This window comes from Colletotrichum orchidophilum (assembly GCF_001831195.1).
Source record: "Colletotrichum orchidophilum strain IMI 309357 chromosome Unknown Scaffold_121.1, whole genome shotgun sequence".
Classification (NCBI taxonomy): domain Eukaryota; kingdom Fungi; phylum Ascomycota; class Sordariomycetes; order Glomerellales; family Glomerellaceae; genus Colletotrichum; species Colletotrichum orchidophilum.
Window position 1 is genome coordinate 88,515 of NW_019173077.1, and position 16,698 is coordinate 105,212.

General features: G+C 51.5%; 4 protein-coding genes across 4 annotated transcripts; 2 read left to right on the forward strand and 2 right to left on the reverse strand.

Moving 5' to 3' along the window:
- Positions 1 to 3,032: 3,032 nt before the first annotated feature.
- On the reverse strand, positions 3,033 to 5,020 carry CORC01_11334 (ankyrin repeat and zinc finger domain-containing protein; the record flags this gene model as incomplete). Its single annotated transcript, XM_022622959.1, has 2 exons — positions 3,033 to 4,921; positions 4,975 to 5,020. 2 exons carry the CDS (start codon positions 5,018 to 5,020, stop codon positions 3,033 to 3,035), a joined length of 1,935 nt encoding a protein of 644 aa, XP_022470549.1.
- A 1,081-nt stretch (positions 5,021 to 6,101) lies between these two features.
- Positions 6,102 to 6,500, forward strand: CORC01_11335 (uncharacterized protein; the record flags this gene model as incomplete). Its single annotated transcript, XM_022622960.1, has 2 exons — positions 6,102 to 6,264; positions 6,331 to 6,500. 2 exons carry the CDS (start codon positions 6,102 to 6,104, stop codon positions 6,498 to 6,500), a joined length of 333 nt encoding a protein of 110 aa, XP_022470550.1.
- Positions 6,501 to 7,298: 798 nt separating this feature from the next.
- CORC01_11336 (uncharacterized protein) lies at positions 7,299 to 9,068 on the forward strand (the record flags this gene model as incomplete). The annotated part of the gene is made up of 2 exons (XM_022622961.1): positions 7,299 to 7,328; positions 7,428 to 9,068. The coding sequence occupies 2 exons, from the start codon at positions 7,299 to 7,301 to the stop codon at positions 9,066 to 9,068; spliced, it is 1,671 nt and encodes a 556-aa protein (XP_022470551.1).
- Positions 9,069 to 14,432: 5,364 nt separating this feature from the next.
- CORC01_11337 (uncharacterized protein) lies at positions 14,433 to 14,630 on the reverse strand (the record flags this gene model as incomplete). The annotated part of the gene is made up of 1 exon (XM_022622962.1): positions 14,433 to 14,630. One exon carries the CDS (start codon positions 14,628 to 14,630, stop codon positions 14,433 to 14,435), a length of 198 nt encoding a protein of 65 aa, XP_022470552.1.
- Positions 14,631 to 16,698: the final 2,068 nt, after the last annotated feature.

Here is a 16,698-nt window from a genome sequence, read left to right on the forward strand (position 1 = left end):
CATAACACGAGGCTCGATGGTGTTGGTTGCAGTATCCCTCCATCCTTTCCTAACCACAGAGTGCACACTGCCAGTCATCCTCCTCTTCAGGGCCCCTCGCTCGCGGCTTCGCTTCGGCGGACAGGGGCATTAATCCAGTGTTTTTTTCCCTGTCTCTACTCCGTGGGGCTCGAGGAGGTGGCTGTGAAACGGAACGCTTTTTATTTTGCTCTGCTAGTTTGGCCAAGTGTGATCGCCAGCTCAACTACGGCGATCTGCCGTAATGAGGCGGGTACCCCGTGGTCCATCTTCTCAACCAACCCGTCTTTTGCAGGCTGGGGAAGGAGGAGGGCTGTGTTGTGGGCTGGCTAGGCTTTGTTTTGAGACGGCGTGGGTATTGTTCACGCTCATCGGGCGAGCGCCTGCGCATATACTACGGGTAGTTGGTTGGACGAGGCGTTCACAGTTCTCGGCTTTACTTTGACGTGAGGGATTCAGGAGGTCTGCATGATGGTGTGTGTCGACCTGAACGGAGCCCAGGAGCGGGGGGTTGTCGATTCGGTACGTTGCCGTTACAGCATGTGCCTCGCGACGTTCCTATCAAGTTGGGGTCACTTGAAGAGAGGCTTAATCGACGATATGACTTAGGATCTAATGCAGGTACCCGACCATTTTGGGCCCTCTGAGGACCCTTTGGGATGGATCCTTTGGGGGCTGCTGCGAGTCTGCAAAGCACGATTCTCCGGCAAAAGCGGGATCGTAGATGTGGCACCCTAGAGATTACAGGAATAAGCAACAACGGTTACGACCTCATCAGTTTGGAAAAAGCAAAAAATGTGGTGGTGGTGTGTAATAGTAAGTTAGGTGAAGGCCTGGCTCGTCTTTGATGCATTGACATTGACGTTTTGTGGAGAGGCGTTGGTGTGCTGGGTGTGTAAGACAACGTCGTATAACCGGTAGAGATGTGAGTGAGAGACGGAGGATGGATACGAGGTGTATCCGTAGGGTTCCGTGGGTTTTTTCTTTCTTTCTTCTACCTACCCCCTTCGCGATAATCCCTTTTGTTGGATAAGTTCTGTTTCGTATGGTGAGAGACATGCTCAAAGAGTCTGGTTGACCCGAAAACTGGAGTACTTGATAGATCCGTTTTGGACGATTCGGGATCGTGTCGCTGCTGTTCGACTCTTGGATGCCATGGGTGGGCCGTGAGAGAGTCTTGACTTGTTTGATACATTATGCAAATGGCAGTTTGGAACGTGGCTGGCGATTGTCATGTAGTTTCGGTCGGTGACTCTGCCCAATCGGCGGAAACATGTTTCCAAGCCGTTGATTGTCTCATGCGAAACACGGGTAAACGGCTTTGTAATACGAGATAACATGGCACGATACCCATCAGAGTCTTGAAGGATACGAAGCAGAATTTTTCCCAGAGAGTGAGTTTGCGGTGGATCGAAAGCATTTGGCTTTCAGAGTTTCTGTTTTTTGGGGTTGATGATGTGGGATGATGTTTGGCCGCGGCCCATGTTCGGTGAAGCGTCTCTCCCGTAATGTATTTTGCCGCAGACTCTCACGTTGGAGTAGTTAGTAGAAATTCACAATTCTTGAAAGTGAGCGTGCTTGTTTTCCTCGATGACGAGGCTGTTTCGGTTGCAATCTCCAATGTCGATGACGGCCATGGCTGCGCGCCTCACGGCTGGCTGATGGGACTGAAAAGCACCCCCCCGTACCTCGGGATATTGTATCGGGTGTGTCTCAACTTCAAACCTGGAACTTTTCCCTGGGTTAAGCCTTCGCCGCGATTCGAGTCTTTGCGCTCTCGCCATCAGTTGACGGTGTTCGTGTTGCTTGGCTTACTAGCTCCTTTGATATTCACGGATGTTTCCGAGGCTAATGGCGATGAAGTTTGCTAGTTGAGAGCGAAAACTTCATTCTACTTCTTGATAGCATGTTGGCATGCCTTTTAAAATAAAATAGGAAGGTTACGTTCTTTAGGGGAGGGGGAATATGCTTAAACACGTTCAGGAAATACCTGACAAAGTGAATTAAACGTTTTTCGATTTGTCACGCTCGAAGGATGCCAGGCCATCGTTTGGACCAATAATTGAAGAACTCAACTACCCCGAAATCGGCATTGAACCCAATAAAGCTACGATCAGGTCCGACTTGACAAAATCGCCACCAATACTTATAACATTAGGCCCTGACATACAAAAAGGAGGCGCTGGAACAACTACCATCTTGCAATCGTTGCTTTCCAGGAGGATACACCAGGCTGCTGTATAAGAGCACAAGAACATGTGTTGATACCGCCTACAACAATGCCAGTCGCAGCAGACTGTATGATTAGTCCCACACATTAAACTTTTGTGAAACCCCTCGAGAAGAAGGCCTCCTCTCATGAGTCCGTAGATGCTAGGCTAGAGATTGCGGTATTGATGGAGGCATAATTATCATTTCGGCCCCATCATTTGCCTTTCATGGCCAACGCAATGTACGAGAGAAACAACCAACGGTAGACGACCAAACACCCAAGTAGATGTATTCCACTGTTGTAGGACGAAAACTTGCGAGAGATTCATGGGAGGCATTAGCTTGTCTCCCAGCGCTGGGTTGAATATTCATCGTCACGGTGACTGACGCAAAGGCGGAGCAAAAGGCAGCTTCGATGAGTGAGGCTACCAATACCAAACTCGTGTTAAAGACCAAAACGCTATTAGCCAGTGTGCCTTGATTGGTATCCAGCCTCGAGCGATGTTTGCCATTGAAAAGTAGTAGAGTCATCACAAGAAACTGGGTTTCAAGGTCTGAATATGAAGAATGGACCTTCAAGTAACAACATTTGAAATAACTGTAGCTTCACAATTGGGCAAAAGGCCCTACGGTCACACTTCCTCACAATCCGTCATCCAAGATCAGAGAGAAACACTTGGTTCAGCAGTGTCATTATTTTATTTGTTGAGGCAATATCCTATACGCCAGGATTGCTCCTAGAACCTTTTATAACCTCTTGGATGGTAGACAGGCCGTTGACAGCGCGCTCGGCGAGCACACGACTATGAACCGTCCTGCATGCGTTTGAAACGCTCCTCGGCGGCCCTCGCTCTCCTCTCCCGGTCGAGCTTCATTCTCATCTCAGGAGTGAGACCCCTAGCTTCTTCTACCCTCTTCTCCTGCGCCGTCTTCGAAGACGCAACAGCCGCCAACCCGCCAGTCTTTGGCCTCCTGCCGTCAACCTTGGGCCCTTCGACCCGTAACCTCTCCTCCTCGGCGCGTCTTCTTTCCGTCTCTTGGGCATCCTTTTCTTTCCTGTCTCTCTCGTCACGTTTCTCAGCATCTGCCTTGCTAAGGGGTGCTGGTACGCGTGCGGTCTCCCAGTCCCACTTATCCTCACCAAGCTCTGATCGAGCGACCCGGAAGGCGTCTCTTGTTGACCTGTCACCTGCAAGTTCGAACGCAGTCTTGCCGTCTTTGTTGGTGACCAGGGGAGATGCACCACCACGTGTGATAAGGCCGAGAACCAGAGGCGCAGCGTTCTGATGAGAAGCCAAGTGTAGGGGTGTTGGCGAGTGGTGGTTTTGGTCCGATGGCTGAAACTGGAAGTCGGGAGGGACTTGGTTCGTCTTGAGGTAGGACAGCAAGGCTGGAAGTTTCGACCGCCGAATAAAGGCCTGAATCTGTGATGTGTGTAACAGCGCAGCCTCCTCTTCTTCCGTGAGCTTCGGCTTTGTAGGCTTCAGAGAAGCAGTCTTTGCAGGGGTAGGGGTTTCGGTTTTCGGTTTTGTCTCGTCCTCCGGGTTGATCTCCCTGACTTTTAGTCTTGTGAGCTCAATGAAAGATCTCATCAATTCGTTCTGGGTCGCTCTTCGCGTGCTGAACGGGAACCCTCGTATCCTAGCATCATTGTGTTTCAATATTTGCCCATCGTACGGTCCAAATAGCGTCCGCCGGTTTGTTGCTCCGGTTGCTCGAATGAAGAGCAACTCTGACGAATCAAGCAATCCCTTCCATTCCTGGAGGAGGTTGCGTACATCATCCACCAAAGCCTGTTCATTGTACCGACGAATGCTGGCACCGGCCGAGTGGGCATTGCCCTTGGAGTTGTCGTTGGCTGATTGCGAGCCACCCTGCTTCCGTCGAGTTGTATATCGATGGAACGTTTTGCGAGCAAGGACAGTCGCTTCGCGATTCATTGCGCCCGCTGAAGACTTGTTCTGTCGTGGTGGTAATGCTACCACCATGGCAGCGAAATGACCACCGCCAATCATGCACAAGAAGAAGTGAGGGCCTTTATACGCCGCCGGCGGCGGTGCTGCGCCGTCTTTTGGGATCTTGGGCGCGGTTATAGGATCCAACTGCTTGTTTCTTATGACTTCTACCAGCTTTGTCTCGTCGTGCAGCTCTTCGCTGCCGAAGATAGCCCTGTAGAGGCCAAAGTATGTGTTTGACGGGAGTACTGGTGAGCTGAACCAGATCAGAGGCGGGTTGCCCTTCCCTCTGCGTCGTATCGTCTCTTCGTCTCCATCATTGTATTCTGTAGTTGGCGATGCGTACTTGTCGGCAAGCGTCGCTTGCTTCTTCAGCAGTGCTGTGAGAGTGGACTCTTTGCGACCCGTTTCGACCTCCTCATCCTCGGACTCTGAAGAATCTGAACCCGACAGACTCTCGTCAAGGTCTCCGATCAACTTTTCGAAATCATTCTCGGACACCGGCTTGGCGCTGCGCAGCTTCTGCTTCAAGTTGTAGTGGTGCCAATCAGACTTTTGATGGCTGCGCTGATCAACAACGGTGGAGAAAGTGACACCGCAAAGGGAACAGGCCTGTGAGCCGACGAGATCGGAGGAAGAGGTGTCTTTTGAGGGAGGCGATGGGGGGGCCTGTTCGAGTATGGAGGCGTCGGGCTTCAGGGAGAGCGTTGTCAGGACTTCTTGGGGAAGATCATAGACTGCGACTTGGTTAGCAGGCGATGGCGGGGTAGCAGCTGGAGAGAAGACGAACCGTAAAGAGGCCGCTTGAGGAGATCTGATGTGTTTTTTGCAGCCATTTTGTGCCGAACGACAAGCCCCTGCAGCGATTCTAGTTGCCGAGTGTAGAATGAGGGACTGATGGGACGATGATGGTCCTCGTTTTGCGCCGTCGCAATGACTTAAAGCTCGGGATGGCGGGGCACTGCCACCAGTATGAATGACGAAGAGCTCGCTCTCGGAGATGACTCAGCCGGTGAAGCTCACGGTTCTCAAGCCACAAAGCGGTACCTTAGATGGCCGCCACAAAGGCCCCGCGATATGTGGCGATAGGTACGGCTCATTGAGTCCAGCTTAGCTAAGGCACCTGGGTGATCCAACGTCGACGGCCACGTGACACTACTATCACAACAGGACAAGCTTGGCGGGGTCAAAACAGGGGGCCTCGACCAAGCCAGCTGAATTGACATTAGGTTGGCGACTCATCACGTCACCAAGCGTGGATTAGCTCTGTGAGGGTGCCAACACTCCTTGGCCGAAGTGCTTGTTTAGATTCCTTGGCAGTCCGAAGAAGCGCCCTAAGCTGCGCTGTCTGGACTGTCTTACCCAGCTTACAGGTTTATCTTGTTTCTCCTCTGGGACCCGGTTGCACGTTGAGGTCGAGTGTCGGTTCTTGTATCACTGTCACTGACTGTCTACGAATACCTTGAGGTAGGTACATGGCGCAAGCCGTGCTGGCAGAAACTTGGCCTGCGTCAGTGCCCCCCCCTGGCCTGCTGATGATGTAACTTCACCAACCCGTGGGAAACTGCGTGGTGTATCGCGACTCCCAATCCTTATGCTGCACCTCAACTAGCCTTTGCCAAGACCAAGTAGAACAGGCAAAAAGAAGGTGCCCGCCTGCTGTATGCAGCTAAGATAGGTACCGTGTAGTCTAAGCCACCATTGTCTCCCGATGGTCCCCCTCACTTCCTCGCCTTGGTGACGGCTTTCTGTCTCTTGCTCGTGTGACCCTGTTCAGACTACAAGTAGCCAAGCCATCCCATCCTTTATCCCACTTGATTTGACTTTCTCTCCTCAACTCAACCCAAGCCTGGACCGCCGATTGACCTCATACTATTGACTTCTCCGACATCTATTCCAACCTACCAATCAAGCATCATGGACTTCGTCAAGAACCTTGCTGGAGGTGACAATAATAGCAACTCAGCCTCTTCTTCTGACCAGCCCGAGAAGAAGGAGTCTGGCGGCTTCATGGACAAGCTCAATGGCTTGGCCGGCGGTGGCCGCGAGAGCGAGAAGCAGGAAGACGGCCTTGACAAGGGTGCGTGTGCCGCTCTCCAGCACCATCCCTACTCCTGGAAGTCATGAGGCTAACGTCATCCCATAGCTGTCGATTTTGTCCAGGAAAAGTTTCTCGGTCAAGGTCCTCAGGACAACGAGAGCGCCGCCGAACAGGCAAAAGATGAACAGATCAGTGACTTCATCCGTGGCCAATACAAGAACACAACCGGCAAGGATATCCCAATTGAGGACAAGGATAAGAAGTATGGCCTATAAATCCGTCGACATTTCAGTCGAACATCTCACAGAGAACGGGCGCGGCGCTCCGTTTGAGTTCACATATAAAGCGACCTGAAAATGGCAGCTAGGCAAACTGGAGTTGATGAATGGCGGTGACTGGCACAATGCACTTGGAAGAGGACCCTGGAATGGGACTGGACTTTGAGAATTGTACCTACCTAGTAGTACCTACGACATCACGACTTTAACGACTGCCAACCACAGGCTTGATGCTACAGTGTGTCTTCTCCCCGTCGACTCCCATGCTCGAGCTACTACCTGAGGATACGCAAGATCCAACTAGCCTGCCGTCAAACCGCTCAACGTAGTGATGCATCCGTGGATACTCGAGGAACTTTACCGTGCTGCATAGCTCGCAGCTTCGAGAACGATGACCACGAACAATTTGCCTGCTCTGAACAAAGCTATTATACAAACGCTTGAAGATATTGCCTAAGACTTGCATTGCCACGTACCCAGGTTCTTCGATCCAAACCTTTGTTGTGGCTCCGCCGTTGTACTTTGGGTGTTCTCATAGAGCAATGGCCCCATCTATATATCACAAAGCCAGGCTTCCATCATTCTTCTAAATTGAAGCATTCCCTCTGCCTGAGCATGAACATCTGAGAATTCGCATCTTACAAGGAAGCGCAACTTACGTTGCCAGTATTCTATTTCTACATGGCCACCCGCCCAACATACACATATCAACCCCCCGTTGATGACCACGACGAAGCCGGTCATAAAATCGTCTCCAAGGCAGGTTCCTTTTTCGAAACAACAGTCCCAGACAACATGTGCTTCACCCAGAAGACCATCCACACAGTATGTGCCCATTCCGCAGTGGAGCTTGTCGAGTGCAGGAAGTTTCTCACAAGACGAGATAAAACTGGCCGTAGTGCTTGCATCGTACCTCTCTGCCAGCACACGCAAGCCCTGGCCACCGTACTCGGCTTCTGCCACCACTGCGAGGTGGTTTACAACGGTGTCGACGTTTCCACAGTCAGCGCCTCAAAAGTGCTCGAAAACTACTGGAAGTTCAAAGCCGTACAGAAATGGCACCACCCTGTCGATCCTCTCATGGTCCCCGCCTCGGCGCTCACGCAAGCAAGCATGAGACTCTGTCAATCATGGTACAGCTTCGCACGAACTGAAAAAGAAGTGACCAGAGATATGGTGATGGCTGTTTCTGTGCAGTCATTGGTTCATGCCCTTGGTGAACCAGTCACACATCCTTCCTGTGATCTATGCCGGACGAAGCATCGCACGGATATCTGCCGGATCGCAGTCGGTGGACAGATGGCAACTGTAAGCTGGGCAGTACGACTCGCAAATGCCGGGGACATCTTCAAGTCTTATGAAGTCTCTCGTGAGCTGAGCCATACCAGCAACGTGGAAAACATGAATCGCGGTGATTATGGAGACGAATCGAGGCTCTCTCCTGATATGGTCCGGAGTCCGAAGCTCACCTTCGCCTCGCCGGAGCTCCCTGCTGACAGCCCTCCGCCACGTCGCCTGAACATCCATGAGCGCCGTCAAATTGAATTCCAGGAACGTCAAAGATTATTCGCAGAGCTCGCAGCCAACCACGAAAAGGGTATTCAAAGGCTCAAGGAACAAGCAGAGCTTGAGATTCGAGCAGAAGAGGCGTTCAGAAAGACGCTAGCAGCCTCCAACGATGCCACCGCCGCCATCACTACTTGTACTTCACTTGCCTCAGCTGATTCATCTCGTCCACATTCTCCGTCGGATGACTACACGAGTGCCTTTGTGAGCTTTAGTGGTGTTAATATTGAGACGCTGTCGTTCGACGACGATGGATCTAGCGAGTGCGGGTCCATCTCACGTCCTCTTCATTACGATGATTCTACTTATGCAGCTCTGTCAGGCGGTATCGACAATATGCGAGAGGTACATGAATTCCCGGGACCACGTCAGGCCGCGATAGTGAAGCCAGAGGACAGCGAAAACATGCACTCATGCTATGGCGAGATGGGCAGCATTGAAGAAGAAGACTCAGACGACCCGGAATACAATTATCGTCTTGCATGTAATCAAAGCGACATAATCGATGATCACTTGGAATTCTACTTCAAGAATGTCACTGGTGAAAACTGTTCGGCTTCAGACAGAAATTGTTTTTCGGCCAGCAACCTGAAATTGCCAGACATCCCCCCACTGTCTCCTCTCCAACTTACCGGCCTCGACGTACCAATTGAGACGGCGAATCACTCTGAACCTCGACCTGGCTCTTCCACACCATCTCATACGACTGAACTCTCACGACGACAAGGTTCCATGGAGAATACGGGCCCGAGAACGGAGAGCGGCGAGGGTCATAGAATCGCCAGTCCCACTTCTCCCAAGTCATTGACCGCAGCCCCATTCTCAGGACCGGAGATGCATCTGAAAGCGCCACCACGCCGGCTACGTGGCCCGATTTATTGCCCAGAGCATGCCATTGAAAGCAACGCCGACTGTCACGGATGCCAGGCGGGTCGTTGGGTTGAGGTTGGCTTGCCGCCGGGTGACCACGTCCAGGGGCCAGAGCCAAAGCCGATTTGAGGCTGAGTGCGAACGGCCAGGCAGGTGAGTAGTCTAATATAAGTGCTCACGTAAATAGCCCAGAATATCCAACTGAAGCCCCTGGAAAACGTTCGTTCGATTCCATTGTGGCTTGGACTAAGGTGAACGAATACCACCATGTGTTGTTCCTTGTGCCACAGCCGATGTGAAGAAGGGGGATTTTATGTATCATGCCTACCGTATGCAGGATGGTAAGCCGGTGTACGCATACGACTGCGCTGAAAGGGTTGTCAGGCTAAGAAGCTCATGCTATACCCCCCTATTGATGCACAAGAGAGTTTTTTATCGCTTTCGTTCTCGTGATTAAGAAACACGCGTGACTGCTCATGAAGCGTTTAAATGGCGTCATTGAATAATTCCCAATATGTCAGTCTTTGCACCTGTGTCCAAGTTTGTGAAAACTACTCGACTCTCGGCTTGCGTCAAATCGTGGCTCGGAGAATTCAACCATCACAGTAAGTATGACCCTTCTAGACATTCTTCAATTATCTATATATTCAAAATGCCTTTACTCAACGCAATACGCATTTTAGAGATAGCTGGCATCCGTAACTTCAAACTTTTGCGAAAAACGCTTCTATACACAAAATCACCTGGAACCAGGATGTGCTCGTTCAGATCGAAGCAGTTTCACCATGTCCTAGAGACTTCGCCAGCTCGAAGACGAACCTCACACGGGCTCACGATCTCATGGAAATCAAAACCATTCACCCTACCCGCGGTGGCTGCAAAGTGCCTCAAGTCTAGCTCTCGTAAGTATAGCAGGTCGCCCTGAGACAGGATGCTGTATCTTCAATACATCGATTCGAAAAGGCTGCCGCCACCAGTGCAACCATGTTAGCCACTGCATCTTCATAGAACAGGGTCGACATGTTAAAGAAGTTTGGGATTTACTACGTTGTTCCCGGCCACGGCGATTTCATGTGGAATGAAACGGCGCGTACGCGAGATCAGGGGCACAGCTTTCGTAAGTTTGTTTTTGAAGGCAGTCAAGCTTGAGTGTGTCATTCATCTGATTGACCTCCCCTTCGGCTGATATCACCAATAAATACGCGTCGAAAGAAGTTCTAGACAGTTTTTGGTTTATCTACAGAAAGTTAATATGTCCGAACCCAAGAGACGATTTGAAGAAGTGAAATCCGCCATCGGCACCAGAAACCGGAACCGGCTGTGGACACTAGAGCTTACAAGTCCACAAAGCCGCGGACATTTAATATATGGCATATGGTACCAGGACTTTAATGTCTTTTGGACAAATGCAAATTTGGAGGGGGTCCGACATTCGGGACATGACTATTGACTGCGGCCACTTGTCTTTGTGGGTATATGGACAGCTTCGTGTCCATAACTGCCACATACGACCATACCCACTGGAAAACTCGGGATCCCGTCCGCTCTCCCATAGATAAGCCAGTGAGGGCCGGATTAGTAGTTGGGTCGGTGACGACCAGCGAATACCTGGTGTTGTATGTTTTTGTTCTTTATGTATTACTGCCTTGTCTCCTTTTTGAAGCATGAACTCTTCGTTTCTAGGCGGGGCTGGATGCTGGAAAGCGCGGGTCGCCGTGGCGTAGTGTGAAGTGATTGACACAACTCCAGTATATTTCAATATTCCTCTTATGAACCACTTGACGTTTCCGTCGTTGGTTTCAACATGAGTCTTGGCCAGGATGCGACTATGGCTCCGTATCGTTCTAGGAATGGAGTGTTTCCTTGGTTGTAGCGTGATCTTTGCCTAACGCTATTTCACCCCAAATGGGATGGGTGGCCTCCTCGAAACTTGGAAATGTTGATTCTTATCGCTCTTTTGTAATCGCCTTCACCGTTTGTGTCTTCCCCCTTCGACTAGATACCTTTCTCAAAGATGACATCGTCGCCGTCGGAAATTGATGTGGGACAACGCAGTTGTACGACACTTGCGCAGGTCACTCTGGCATTAAACGCACTTTAACTAGGTAGACTCGAGATTTTCAGAAATTTCCGGTACAGATTGCCTTCATCTTGGGTTTTCCAATTGGGACCAAAAGACTTTGGCTGAGAGTGCGTAAGGGATCCTCAGGCCGGGGTTAAGAGGGGTAGGGGCAAATTGTCATCCTCTATATATTTCAACTCTTTTTACGATTTTGGTATTTAATTCAGCATGTGTTACACAAAGCTCGATTCGTAATTACAAAATGTCCCTGTAGGCAGGAAAAAACAATGCTACAGGTTCATTTTGATCAGTCTTGTTGGTAAGAAGCATCGACTTCTGGAATGTTGCTATTATGTCAAGAAAGATCGTCTCCAGCCGCATGGGGTCCACGGAACTGTGCTTCCTTTAGACTGCCTTGCGTATAGTTAGTGACCATGTAGAGAGAGGAGACTTTACTGACAATAAGTCGTAGATACCGAGGAGCCACCATCCTCGCCCTTGTTCATTATGTCAGATCCCCCGACCCAACATGTAGATAGACATAACCTTTAACAAGCAGTCGTTGGTTGTCAAACATCCATCACAGACCGTCGCACTTAGTCCTGCTCCATCCAATAATACTTGTTCATCCTGTTAGCTATTCCAAAGTCCTGAAAGCAAGTCACAACAGGCGAGATGGCTCATATCACTCAGGAGCTGTGATTTGACCCAAGGATTCAGTAGCTGCATTCATGAGGAGAAACCCTTGATCGCACATGCATAGTAACATGACAACTGCCGAGGACCAGGTTGGTAATGCCATGGCACGACGCGACAAGCCTGGCGTCGGGCTTCGGAGCATCTCGTTTTTATGTAGCATTGCGAGTGGTTTCTCAAACGGGCGATACGGATTACATTGAGACTGTCACTCACTCGTTGCTTCGTCCAGAGACCATTACATGAGGCCGAAAACTTCTCTGAGGATATCGAACCCTTCAGTGGTAGAGAATTGCCTAGGCGTTTGTTGCGAATGCTTCTCGCGAGGAACATGAGAAACACCCACCTTGCCTTCCGCCACTCTTCGCCATAGACAATCATGGAGCCAGCTGCCCGTCACCTCATATCTCTCACATTTCAGCTTGGAGTCATTGAAATGCAAGATACGAGAGGCATAATTCAACTCCGAGCTACTCTGTATTGGCTACATAGGTACAGGGAGTCTACGGTCAACTGTCTTGCTTGAAAGAATTTTGCACAACTGAATATGTGCATCTTGCAGCCGCCAAGGCCGAACCTACCCCAGATCAGCGACTACCATGTGATAAAGTACCACAGTGCTCAACTTCGATCTACAGTTGTGCTGCAAAGATTCCGATTAGGGTTTGGTCACCACACGAGTGATGTGACTTCAGCTCGGCGAAAACGCATCATGATCTACATCAGATCCCGATCACGGTCCATGGACTTCGACTCGTCACCGACTCAAAACTTTTGATCGACTTCTTAAAAATTTGATCAAAGCTGAAAGAATCTCCGCCTCCAAAAGTGGACCGCCGGGAACTTTTCAGATTGTGAACTGCTTGACGCCATGCCCGAGGTCGGTTCTTGACGTTGGTTGGGGTTTCGCAAGTGATGCTAGGCAAGGTTTACGTGGCAACAAAGACTAGAACCGAAACTCATCGATTGATGAAAGGGCCAAACTCTGAAAATCAACAAGCGAGCCGCGCGTTGTCAGAGTTGCCCAGAGGGCTCGAGCCAGCCCCGACAATTCAGATCTGAGGGCGGAACGAGCCTTGCACGCCTTGTAGACGCGTAGATCGCCGTGGTCATGATGCTGTTCCTTTTGTGCGAAAAGACACTAGACTCAACTAGAAACTAGGCAGAAAGAGCCCCTGGGAAGAGAGATGCAGGAACAATCGCTGATCTGATCTGTTTTGATGTTTGCTTTTTGCCACTGGGCTATCCGCATCTACAGTTTTCGTTGGTCTGCGTTTGATCGAGAGAGGGAATACCCGAGCCTGGAAAGAGATCAGCAAAGCACGGGCGATCGTTACCCCTGAGGCTCCATAACACTGATTCGTTGTGGTTCTGTTCCTCCTTTGAGCAGAGGGGAACGGGGATCATCTTGGAGTCTCTGGACTGCCCAAAGCACATGACTCCCTCTGGCCCACATGACGAGCAGCATCAACTTGGGCCGCCGTCTAGGTTGCACCATTCGTTACCCCATCCAAGAGATGCGCATTTCAGGGAGGGAAAGAAGAGGATTTAACAACACAGTACAGAATAAGCGAAGAGTCTTGGCGCCTTGCGTTATGTTAGCTGAGATAAGCCTAGAGTCTAGGTCAGTCACGTCACGTCGATAGAGGGTCGAACGTTCGGCGGCTCATCGGCACATTGCAACCCTTCAAGGTTGTAAAAGGGTTGTTGAGCGCACTGAACGGCCGATAGTCCCGGAAGAAAGCGCGGTTCCGCACATACGATCTCAGCTGGTCTCTTGGCGGGGTTGTCCTTTAGGAGCTGAATGACAGTTTTCCAGTGTTTCATCGGCCTGCTTTTGGAAGAAGGCTTCTTCCTCGGAATTGAGGCTCTCATGCCAGTGTGTCTGTCAACGACAAAGGTTGCGTCAATGCGGCCGATGATCAAGACGGGCAGCCTTCCCCTGGTGTCTGTCGAGGAGCTCAGCGCGATCGTAGAGGCCGTCGACACCTAGACATGTCGCGGAAGCTGTGCGGAACCCGTAGCGCAGCGTCGTAGGTAGGAGCGCTCAAGATGTGCTCATGAGAAGAGTCTGCGGGGAGTGGCCCTTGCCGCAGATCTCGGAGACCAAGGCGATCAAGTGGGCTGTGTGTCACGATGGAGTCGTCGAGATTGACCTCGCCACGTTGTCAAGTCGCGATGGCGTCGACGGGCCCCAACGCGTTGACGAAACCTTTGCAGAAAACGGGCCCTAAGCCTGCGCGTTCCTGAAATAGGGCATCTGATCGCGTCTTAGGTCGAAGCAGACTCGGTTTCTGGGACCATGATGGGATGGCAGAGGCCATGGACCGTGGACCGTGAGCCTGGAGCATTAACAGCCTGTCGAAACCCCGTTGCGCTCGGTGACCGGGATTCGGTGTATAGCCCAGCCTCGGAAGAGGAAAAGCGCGCCATTGAGACGAGAAATAGGAGTCTCCGCACCGGGAGCCGAGGAGGAGGACCTGGATGGATGGATTGACAGGAGCGCATAGCTGGAGGTGTCTTCCATCAAGCCATCGTCCAAGCCATTGTCTTTCTGTGCCACATTTGGAACGGGTTAAAACGTTGCTTAGATGGCTATCAGATAACTGGCGGCCGATATGGCGTCCTTCATAACGGAGTCGGCGTTGTGCCTGTGTTTGGTGGTTGCGAGGGTGGTTGTCGTTGGATAAAAGAATAGCGTGTGTCCAACACACATTCTCAACGAGCCCACGAGCCTACGAGAGGCGTCGAAGAGGCTTCCAGCCCTCAAAGGTAGGCAAAGGCCATGATTGGTCGATGTGCGGGATGAGGTCAGGTTTGGACGGTGCAGGCCGGTTGTGTGACTCGCAGAGTTCATGAGGCGTGACGAGGTATCCAAATCGAGCGAAGCCGAGCCGGGTTCGGGCGTGTTGCTTGCATGCCGGTGTGCTCATTCCCGTCCGGAGTTGGCGGCCACGCCCTCGGGATTAGCTGCAGGTCCAATTTCCTTAAGCGGGCTCACACGGACCGTAGAGTGAGCAGAGAGGCGTCGGTCTTGCTTGTAGCCTCGTGTTAAGGTAGCCCGCCCCGTTTGTTGAAACATACGCACTGGCATTGACTCTGTACTAGTGTAAGCCAGTTGAAGGGGTGCGTTTTCCCAAAGAAGCCGCCAGCGGAGCCAAGACTGTGGGTTGGAGAATTGACTTTGATGGCGTTGCCGCTGCGGGACCTGGCACTGCTTATGCTAGTTGCAAGCCAGAGTGGAAGCGCGTTGGTTGGTGTTGCTTTGGCAAGCCACCTTTCTTTTGCCTCGGTGATGTGAGAATACGCGGTCGACCGATGACAGAAGACCGGTCGAAGGAGTAGTCTCGAAAAAAACAGATGTTTGTGGTAGGGAGAGATCCGCGTCTTGATAGTACGCTGGTAGTTCATCGAACGTTGGTGAGTGCGTCCGAGACCGTGAGATAGTGACGGGAGCCATGGACAGTGCCGGAGCAGAAAAACGCACGAGTACAACATGGGCGATGGGCAGAGAGACTGAACCGGCGTCTTCCTCGGGGTCGGGGCGGCGAAGTGGATGAAAACGTACGGATATCATCACGGCCATGTGATGTACGGCGCCGCATGCTATGCAGGGTGACCTTCAACATGGTCAAATAGATGCGATAGGGAGAGGAGCGAACCACGTAGCCCAAGGTAAAACAGAGGCAATCCGGGTCTCTGGCGCCACTAAGCAAGCAGACTGCTAGATGAGTCGGTCGTGGGTTTCATCAGATCCATCGACTGGCGCAGACAATCAAGACCAAACGTTGCAGAAGCCGGCTCCAGCGCAGCAGTCAAGGTCTCGGCAAGGGACGATCGTCAAAAGATCATTTGATATGCTGACGGCTGTTGGACGGATCTCGGAGGCACGAACTTATCGAGGCACCAATAGCTGCAGCTAAACCGCATGTGAACGTTGCGAGCCCACAGGCTCATCAAACATGGAATCTCTGATTGAGTGCTCTCGGACCTCAAAGTCTGCGCGTCGCCCCCCCCTCCCCTTTTTTATTTTTATCTTATTTTATTTTGTGCACCGCCGAGCTCGCCGCGAATAGAACCTGGCCCCCTCGCGATCCCGCAGGCTCGTCTTGGTTTGTTGGTGGCCTCAGGTCCTGGGCCGTGCCCTCTTTTGTCTTTTTTGATGTGTATTTGTTCTCGGTTTTACTTTAGGGGGGTGTCTGTCATAGATTGATGTCGAAGACCCGGACGGCGGGATGTAGCGAATTAGTGCCTTTAGCGTAAAGACATATACTGTCTCCAGGCAGTTATGTATTTTGAGCCAATGCCGTACAAGACGCGCCGGGCCTCAGTGAGAGCTGTGCCAGTCTCGCCGAGAGGTCGTTGCTGGCGGCTCCAGTCTGTCGAAGAAGGCGGCCCGGCGGATAGAGCCCGAATAGGGGTTGGGGGAGTGTCCCGCGTCAACGATGAGTGATGAGTAAAACGAATCGGTGATAGGGTTCGCATCAAGCAAGGCGCGCAAAGGGCGGACGATGATGGCGGCTGTGGGGGATTTTCATAGCTTGTCCCGCATTATCAGCCGTAAAAAGCGACCACGGGCGACGATGCCAGACGGGTAGTCTTCATACTCGTACTGTGTGATGAACGTACACTGTGTCCATCCATCCCGTCCGTAAAGATGCAAACAAGCTTGCCTGGCTAATTCGAATCCCTAATTGACCGAGACGTCTTCCCTTTGTAATGTGACCATCCAGAAGGTTTGATAGTGATATGTGGTCTTCGGGTGCTGGAACTGGCGCGTTTGTCCCGTCAGAGAAGAGCAGACATTTCAATATTGCCCACTCGACAGCGGGACCCTGATGCTCGGCCCCGTTCATTCTCCAGCCCCCCATGCTCTTTTGCGAGCGAATGCTGGGATGACCAGCCTGGTTGGTTCACCAGGCAAATGGCTTCATAGAGGTCTCCGGACAGAGCTTTGCCGGTTGTTGACATCGTATTGCGTTGCGCACCTCTGCGATTTTG